This window comes from Vigna umbellata, chromosome 5 (assembly GCF_029865625.1).
Source record: "Vigna umbellata cultivar VRB3 chromosome 5, Vumbellata_1.0, whole genome shotgun sequence".
Lineage (NCBI taxonomy): Eukaryota > Viridiplantae > Streptophyta > Magnoliopsida > Fabales > Fabaceae > Vigna > Vigna umbellata.
The window spans coordinates 7,288,112-7,298,419 of NC_142169.1; the positions used below are offsets into that span (position 1 = coordinate 7,288,112).

The following is a 10,308-nucleotide window of genomic DNA, read 5'->3' on the forward strand; positions in this document are numbered from 1 at the left end:
CAAATCCCTTGTACTTGTGATTTGTCTAGAGTCTCTCTCAAAGATAGAGAGGTTGAACATGTTATTTGCTTCCTAAAGGGCTTAAATGACACCTACCATACTGCTAGAACACAAATTCTCTTGATGGAGCCTTTTCCTAACATCAACAAGGTCTTTTCTCTCCTTATACAGCAAGAAAGACAAGAAAGATAACATCCTGGAGCCATTAATCAAAATCATACTTTCAAGATTTTGGCCAGCACCACTGACAAACCCAAGAAAGCCTCAAGGGCGTGGCACTAGTTCACGTGGACAAGGAAGAAAAAGAAGGAGAAATCCCAATTATGGGAAACAATGTTCCCATTGTCACAAAATGAATCATGCGAATGATGAGTGTTATTCTAAGCATGGCTACCTACCATGGTACAAGGAAAATGACAACCAAAATAGTCAAGACAGGGGAGGACATAATGAATGGAGTTGTGCTAATGCCTGCAAAAATGATTCTACCTCTACCCAGACTCAGAATACTCAACAGGAAAATAACATTAATTATATGTAGGTCTTTACTCCTGAGCAGATGCAGAAACTGATCAAAATGATAAAGGGCATTGATAACCCTTTACACAATATTAGCCAAGTGAAAAGAAACACATCTGGAGACAGTCCAAATAAATTTTCCTTGATTATAGACACTAGGGCCACTGATCATGTGACCCATGAAAGAAAACACTTTATTACCTTTCATAAAATTAAACCCATATATGTTAGGCTTCCAAATAACTCTACAGTTACAACCCAACATGCTGGAACCATTCAATTTTAAAAAAATTTCATCATATTTAATGTTCTCTATATTCTAGAATTTTCCTTTAATCTTATATATATATTCAAAGTCTAGCTAGGGACCTAAATTGCACTCTAACTTTTTCTTCTAAGACTTGTCAGATACATGACAACTCTACCTTGAAGATGATTGGGCATGCTAATGTTTACAAAGGCCTTTACTATCTAAAATATTTTCCTATCTTTAGTCAGAACTATGTTCCTAAATCTGTGTTTTCTTGTAAACAAATGATTATTTGTGGCATTATAGACTGGGTCACCTTGGCCACAAAATCATAGAACAAATATGTAAGAATTTTCCTTATGTTCAAAGGTCATCTACAACTGTTTGTGATATTTTTCATTATGCAAAACAACATAAACTTCCTTTTTCCCAAAGCACCATTGTTTCTACCGATTATTTTGAATTGATATATTATGATATATGAGGACTTATCTCTATTCCTTCTATTCATGGGCATAAATACTTTCTTACCATAGTTGATGATTACAGTAGACACACTTGGGCCTTTTTTATGCACAATAAAGGTCAAACTAGAGAACTTTTGCATAATTTTATTTTAAAAATTAAGAACCAGTTTGGCAAAACTGTTAAGACTATTGAATCTGACAATGATCCTGAATTTAACTGTGTTGCTATGTATGATTCCTATAATATTGAACACCAAAAAAGTTGTGTTGAGACTCCCTAACAGAATTTTATTGTTGAACGTAAACACCAACATATATTAAATAAAACTCGCAGTCTCCTTTTTCAATCCAATATACCTACTGCCTACTGGTCTTATGCTATATCTCATGCCATTTATTTGATAAATAGATTACCCACATCTGTTCTAAGTGGTAAGACTCCTTATGGTTTAATATATGACAATCCTCCCACCTATTTGAACCTAAAAACCTTTGGTTGTCTATGTTTTGCTTCCACTTTAGAGCACAACAGACATAAACTTGATTCTAGAGCTAGAAAATGTGTTTTCTTAGGTTATACAAATGGTGTTAAAGGATATATTAAACTTGATGTTAGTACTAGGGAAATATTTTTAAGCAGGAATGTTATCTTTTATGAAAACACTTTTTCCTACAAAGATCAACAAAATAATAAGACCAACTATGCTGAGAAAGAGCTTGAAAGTGTTTTGCCTAATGATTTTTTGTATGGTCAAAACTGTGATGGAGCTCAATTTTTTTTTGAGAATGGAAATACTGAGCAGAGATCTAATAACAATGGAGACACCACCATTAACACTGGTATTGATCAAATTGATGAAAGAAAAGATCACGGTTCCAGAAAATCTACTAGAGTTAAAAGGGTCCCTTGATATCTAAATGATTATATACACCAGGTTAATCATTCCTCATCCAATTCTCTACATGCAAAAAGTAATTACAAATCTCCTTATCCTATTTCCAATGTTTTGTCTTATGACTCTTTGTTGGAGAAACACCAAAGTACACATTGGCCATATCTACCAAAAATGAGCCTAAATCCTATAATGAGGAAAAAGACAACCATGAATGGGTCATAGCCATGCAGAAAGAACTCAAAGCCTTACAGGATAATGTCATTTGGTACTTAACTCAATTTCCTCTTGGAAAAAACTCCATTGGTTATAGATTGGTATACAAGATCAAGCATAAAGTCGATGGCACCATAGAAAGGTACAAAGCTCGCTTGGTTGCTAAGGGTTATACCCAACAAGAAGGTATAGATTTTCTGGACACTTTTCCTCTTGTAGTTAAACTATCCACTGTTAGAATTCTTCTTGCTATTGCTGCCTCAAAAAATTGGCATCTACATCAACTTGATGTTGATAACGCCTTTCTACATGGGGACCTAAATGAAGAAGTATATATGGAGCCACCACCAGGGCTGAACATTCATACTAAAGGTCAGGTTTGTAGGTTAACTAAATCTTTATATGGGCTGAAGCAGGCTAGTAGATAATGGTTTGATAAACTATCATCTTTTCTTCTTTTTGTTGATTACACTCAATCTAAATCTGATCATTCCCTTTTTATTAAGAAAACATCCACAAATTTCACAACTCTCCTTGTATATGTAGATGATATTATTTTGGCAGGAGATTCTATCACAGAAATAGACCACATTAAAGTTCTTCTTCATAATGCTTTTCGAATCAAAAGCCTAGGAGAGATGAAATATTTTTTAGGCTTTGAAGTAGCCAAATCTAAGAAGGGGATACACCTATGCCAGAGGAAATATGCACTGGACATTCTTGAAGAGACAAAAATGCTAGGATGCAAGCCCTACACTACCCCTTTTCTAAGCGACACCAGCTCCTTGTATAAGATAGAGAATTACTTGGCCAATCCCAATTCCTATCGCAGACTAATAGGGATGTTACTTTATCTCACTAATACTAGACCTGATCTATGATTTTCTGTTAATCTTCTCAGTCAATTTGTTCAATCCCCTACTGATTATCACTATCGGGCTTTGTTGCACATGCTTAGATATATTAAGTCAAGCCCCTCACAATGCCTCTTCTTTGTTGCTGATTCTCATATCCAAATAAAGGCTTTTAGTGACTCGGATTGGGCAACTTGTCCTAATACTAGAAGATCTACCACTGAATTTTGCATCTTCCTTGAATCCTCTCTTATATCATGGAAAACTAAGAAACAAAATATTGTATCCAGGTCTTCTACCGAAGCAGAATATCGTGCTTTGGCTGCCACAGTATGCGAAATTCAATGGATTTATTATCTCCTACAAGATCTTAGTGTTGAGACCACTACTACTACTTTGCTTTACTATGAAAATAAGTCTGCCAAACATATTTCTCACAATCACAACTTTCATGAAAGGACTAAACACATTGAACTTGACTGTCATGTTGTCTACGAGAAGATTCAAGCAAATCTTCTTTATCTCCTACCTATTCGCTCCAACGAGCAGCTCACTGCCATTTTCACGAAGCTTCCTCACCGTGTGCGCTTCCAGTTTATCGTTCCTAAGCTTTGATTGGTGAACATACACCATCCAGCTTAAAGGAAGACGATTGATGTTTGTTGTTTAGTTAGATATGTTAGGATTACTACTTAGAAGTAGTAATCTGTTAGGTTAGTTTGTTTTTCTCTTTCTTCCCTTTTTCCCTAACCTATTTAAAGGTTAGGGTTTTTCCACTTTCAAATTGTAATCACAAAAACTCTTTCCATAGAGAAATAATGAAAGTTCAAGTTTTTCTTACCTTTTGATAAAGCCTGTGAGTCGATTTGTCATCTTTCTCCTTCTCTTTCTTCCATAATCCATGGCTGGATGCTACCAGTGATCCTCATGCTCTTTCTCTCTCTCGAGACCAACAGTGACTTCTGACATAAGTCTCTCACACGAGATATTTTATCTCTCGTAGGCCTTTAACTAAGTAGACCTCTGTTATAAAACTGTTGGGCCTTATTATAATAAACTAAATCTTTAAATTTATATTATTTAATAACCTATTATAAGAATTTTGTTCATTATCAACAAAAATATATCGATGTCCACATATTCATTGGTATTTTGTAATTTATTAATGAAAGTTTTTAATATACTTACATATACTTCCGTTGATAGGTTATCTAAGTGGCTGGTTGAGGGTGGCTAGGAATTACAATGGTGGCCTACTATGACGTGAAGACTCATTATTAATGAGCAATTTACTAAAGAATTCATGTCTGTCAGTAGTAGTATGTCGATAAATTATGTTTACCAATAAAATTTTACTATTATTGATAAGATACATTATGATTGTCGGTAAGATGTGATTTTTTTTACAGTGAATACAAAATAATTTTTTAATAATTATTGATAGAAAATTCTTTTTAAATATTTTAAAACCTTTATATATATATATAAAAGAAATGCTAATTATGGTTCTTTGGAAATCAAAAGCTGAAATTTCTTTTGGAAAGTTTAGCAAAACATACTCAACCATTATTTTCATTCCAGTAATAAAAAGCTTTAAATTTATCCGTTGCCTTTAGATAATATTTCTTCCCACTCTTACCACAAGAATCATTTGATTTGTTTATTATGCCAAGAAAGTATTAATAATCATATTTTTAAAAATATGATTATTATTTATAATTCTTTTACTATCTCATTTCATTAAAAATTAAAATATCATTATTTTAATTTTTATTGACTATGTAATAGTTAAAATAAGGTTTTCGACCTAACTAGACTTCAAATAATAAGACATATATTTACATTTCATTGATTATATATTGAAGTCGAAAAACTAACTCAACATTAAATACATAAATTTTTAATAATCATTTAATGCATATTCTTTCTTATGCGTTATAAGTTAAAATTTACTAAAAATAGAAAATAAAATAAAAAGAAAACTGATCTTAATACTAATAATAATAATAAATACTTTATAATAAAGTTTTCAATAATAATAATAATAATAATAATAATAATAAAATACATTAAAAATAATATACGCTGTGATTTCCTTTCATAGAAAAGTTTATTTTAATAAATAATTAATCTTCACGCGTTAATCACCTTAAAATTTTACAGCTACGTGGAGTTTCTCAAGAGAATGGCACAAATATAAAACGAGAGTTACTCTGAAAAACTAAATCAAATTGCGAAGCTCAAAACTCACTCACTCCCAAGGTCCATTCAATTCCAACACCAATGCGTCACTACGCGTATTCCTGGCTCTTCATCGGGATTTGCGCCACCGCCTGGATGCTCGCTTCGTCGCCGCCAACGGTGGAGGCAGGAGGAGTGGGAATGGAGATGGCGTGGATGCCGTCCGTGGAAGAGGAGTCGGAATTTGAGATGGACAACGAGATCAATCGACGCATTTTAGCGAGCAGCAGGTACATAAGCTACGGAGCGATGCAGAGAGACACTGTGCCGTGTTCTCGCACCGGAGCCTCCTACTACAATTGCCAGCCTCGCGCGGAGGCCAACCCTTACCAGCGAGGCTGCAGCGCCATTACCAGGTGCAGGCGCTAGCTCTATTTTCTCTCTCTTTTCTCTCAAGAGGAAAATTCATATGTTCATGCTTATTATGCACTTTCCCTCTTCAAATAATAATTCTTCAGATTCTCTAATTTAAACTTAGCTTTGTGTTTTCATGTAAAACCAATTTATATTCTATAATATTTACACATCACTTTAGTATATAATAACTTGTTTTTTAAATAACTATTATAAAACTGTTATTACTTACCTTACCAATTTCTCTTAATTTAATTTTCCTAAGGAAATCTCATGCGTTTTATAGATATCAAGTGAAGAGACAACTTTATGGTAGAGATTAATTATCAAAAAGATTATTAAATATTTTTCGCTAATATTATGATTTTAAAACGTGTTATTCCTTTTATATAATACTTTCTTATCAAATAATTAATGATTTAGAAGATTACAAAGATTTTATAAATTAGTGTTATCTATTTCTTTTAGTAGTTATTTTATAATGATAATCTATGTAAATTATTAATTTTTAGTTTCGTGTTAAGTTAAAGTTTGAGATTGAAGTCTATATATATATATATTAGTTAAGAATCTAATAAAAAAAGGAGAAAGTGAAAAACAAAAATAAAGAAATATAAAAGAATAAATAATGAGCGGAAACGAAAGTTGTTAAAATAAAAAATGAAAACAAATAAAAATAAAATATTTTTATTACAGTGTTATTTTTTTTATTTATGTATTATTTATTCGTATGTTACTATTATTTTTTATTATTAATCGTATTTAAAAACACGTGAAAAAGCTGCGATAATTAATCGTATAATTATTTTCAACATAGAAAGTAAAAATCCTTGATTAAATAAGATATTCCAACAATTTAATGTAACACGAGTATATTTGAATTTAGTTTTTTTATTGGTTTACTCAATCTAATTAATATCTTGTGATGATCAAAATTACTAAATACTAATAATAATAAGCAACATAATCATTTTTCGCTTCACCTTATTATTTTATTAATTAAAAATATTTTTTTGAAATATTTAATTATTTACTTATTTTAAAAATTTATTTCTTTTTTAAAATTATTTTAAAAAATCTAAAAAAATTAAAATTGTAAATTCTAATAAAAAGATAATTTCAAAAACTTTCGTAACACATCTCAATATAAGTCCATTCAAGATAATTATATATATATATATATATATATATATATATATATATATATATATATATATATATAGTTAAGTTAGCAATAGTTTTTTTTCTTATATCTTTATTAGTTTAATATTATTTAGAAAGTCTAAGATAAATTAAACTCTTTTTAAGAATAAAATTATGTTAAGAGTTTTACGTTTCAAAACGAATCATATTTTAGAATCATACTTCACATATATAATAATAATTAATATTAATAATATCATTTCACAAATTTGGAGTTGAAAAAGTTTTTCTTTTAAGATTTTTTTATTTCTAGAAAATAAATTTTTATAATAGAATATAAATAGTTAATAAGTTTACAATTAATATCCTAATATACTTTTCCTTATTGAATTTGATTCTACCAGCTTTAACCCATAATTAAAAATTAATTTTACTATAATGAATGTAATCTCTATATTTATTACTCATAGCTTACTGCATTTGGAAGACAATAAGTAGGTTTATTGAAGGATTAGAGTGTTTTCCTTCTACTCTTTTTTTCTATTGATTTTATTATAATAGGTAAGTGAAATAAGTAGGGCATTAAATGTTTTTCATAAGGTTCACATAGGCTAACAAGTTTTACTCTTTATATATTTGGAACTTGTGATTGTATGTGAGTTGTCGAAATACGTGCTGAATTCCAATTTAGATTCATTGTTTGACTTTTGGTGCTATTCTTTTGTTACGCATTTAAAACACAATAATTTTAATATCTTTAAAGTTTCGTTAATATATAAATTCTTTTAATATTCTAGTAATACAAAAAAAAAAATGATAAAATAAGTGACCCCCACAATGTTTAATTTGTCTGATTTGGAAAGAAAGACGAAAGAAGCAAAATTGTTAATCAGTTTTAATTTATGTACTTTGTTTTATTTAATTATATATATTTATGTGATTCTTTATATTCCTTCTATTCTATACAATAAAAAATAGAAAAGGATAGAAAACAAATTTCTCTTTTACTTTATCTTTTACTAAACAAAATAAAAATCTTTAACATTCAAATTGAATTTAAACTCTTGTTGGATAATCTTTTTGGGCTCCAGTGGCCCAATTTCAAATTCTGAGAAGGGAACTTTTATTTTTTTTTTATCTTTTTCACGATATTATTTTTTTCAAATATATTTAACGCATTCCAAAAATTAACTTTGATGTTTTGAATCGGAAAATCTTTTCCATTTCTAAAACATATGGCATCCCATGGTGAGTCTTGATCAATAAGAAAATAATATATAATACACATACACTCAAAATTCGCAGTTATATGTCATTAACATAAATAAAAGTAAAACATAATGTAATTTAACTATAACTATAAAAAATAACATCAACTAAAAATATAGCCCTTATAGTTATTTTAAATAAAAAATAACGTTTTGATTTCATAATAAAAAAATTAAAGTTTTCACTTTCTTAATGTAAATAATTATATGATTAAATATGTTTTTAGTCCCTCAACTATCATGCGATTTTAGATTTCGTCCCTCTTTCAAACTTTGGTACACTTTGATCCTTGACCTTAAGAAACTCTAATTTTTAGTCCTCGAAAACCAACGACGTTAAATTTAATATGACGTGGTGAACAGTGTATGACGTATGATGTTAACTTACTTGCTTATTGTGTGCCACGTTTGATATCAGCGGTTGTGCCACCACCTTCCACCATCACCGTTTTCATCTTCGCCATCGCAGGACCTTCGCGCTGCCATGGCGAAGCAAACTTGCAGACCCAAACCACCATCGCGAAGCCAAATCGAAGTCCAGAAACCTTCACCGTGCATCAGTTCATCTTCCTTCACCATCATAGAGACCTAAATCAGAACCCAAGAACACCAAAATCAAAGAACCCTAAATCCCCAATTTTCAAAAACCTCCACATCGTGCGGCGTCTTCCTTCTCATCACAATCATCAATTTGAATTTCAATTTCAATTTCAATTTCACAGTTGAACCTAAACAATACAAAATTATTGTCTATGATTCAAGATTGGATGTCAAATCTGGAAGTAAATGTTTCATGATTAAGGAATAAAGTAAATGTTTCATGCAGCTGAACACTTTACGATTTACGATGCTATGATTCAAGATTGGATAAAAAATCTAGAAGTGAGGATTCTAATGTTTTAGGTAGAATTCGGTTTTATTTATGAGATTCTTATATTAAAAATAGAAAATATATTGCTTGAGATATGATAATGGTTGAATTTACCGTTATTTGATACTTAATTTTGATACTAAAAACATCCTTTTTGACTTAGAAACTAGCTTGAAATCATAGTTTTGTGTGAATAAGAGAGTTGAAGGTGAATTTAATGATTTTATGCTAGATTTCCTTGTTTTCAACAGGAATTGAGATGATTTGGAAGAAGAGTTGAAGTAGTAAGGAGTTGGAACTCAGGAAGAGCTGGAAAAGTATCAGAAAGGAGGATCGTAGCAACGCTGAGCACCATTTTAGGGGCCCTCAGCGCCGGATTACACTGTCTCACGCTTTGCTGCCTTTTTCTGAAGCCCTCAGCGCAGGAAGTCCCTGTCTCGGGCCTGGGCGCCCTTTGTGGGGCGCTGAGTGCCACTTCCTTGAGTCGCACCACGCCTGCTTGCCTTATGAGCTGACCCTAATCGTCAGATGATTCGGCACGCCGCCTGGGTGCCCTAAGTGGGGCGCTGAGCGCCAGTTTTGTGGGCTTGAACCCATTTTCTGTTATTTTTATGTTCTATTTAAGGACTTGGATGTCCTAGGAATTGTATCTTTGGACGGAAGAGGCGCAGACACACCCTTTGACCCCTCGGAGGCGGATTTGGATGCGAAAGCTCTTATCTTCAACTTTTAGGGTTTTATCTTTCATTCTTTTCCATTATTCATCTAGTTTCACCATGCCAATGGTGAACTAAACTCTATTTGTTGTTGGGGAATAATGTAAACCTTTGTAAACTCTCATGTATTGAATTGATTCTTAATTATATATGCTTATTTCATTAATTGTTAGGGTGATTTTTCTTCACTCAATGCTTGCTTTGTTTAACTCATTCATTAGCATGATGTATGATTTGCATGAGTACCGGAAGGTATCTTACAATTCAGGTTTTGGAGAATTATTCCCGGAAGTAGTATTGCTCAAGAATGGGGGTATGAGTTCTGGTTGTCTTAAGCTACTAATCATAATGCAAAATTAATTGTTAGGGATGCAAGGAATTGTGACCTAGTAATTAAAGATAGACTTTCTTCGCCGAGGAATAGGGTTTTAAGTACTTTAGATAGTGACATTGACATTAATGAAGAAGTAGAATTCGTATATACATGAGAGTAAACTAGGTGAAATCTAACCCCAA

At 31.4% G+C, this 10,308-nt stretch overlaps 1 protein-coding gene across 1 annotated transcript; it reads left to right on the forward strand.

The window, feature by feature from the left end:
- Positions 1-5,391: 5,391 nt before the first annotated feature.
- Positions 5,392-5,917, forward strand: LOC124834174 (protein RALF-like 33). The gene has a single exon (XM_047308811.2). It carries the CDS (start codon positions 5,483-5,485, stop codon positions 5,807-5,809), a length of 327 nt encoding a protein of 108 aa, XP_047164767.1. The 5' UTR covers positions 5,392-5,482; the 3' UTR covers positions 5,810-5,917.
- Positions 5,918-10,308: the final 4,391 nt, after the last annotated feature.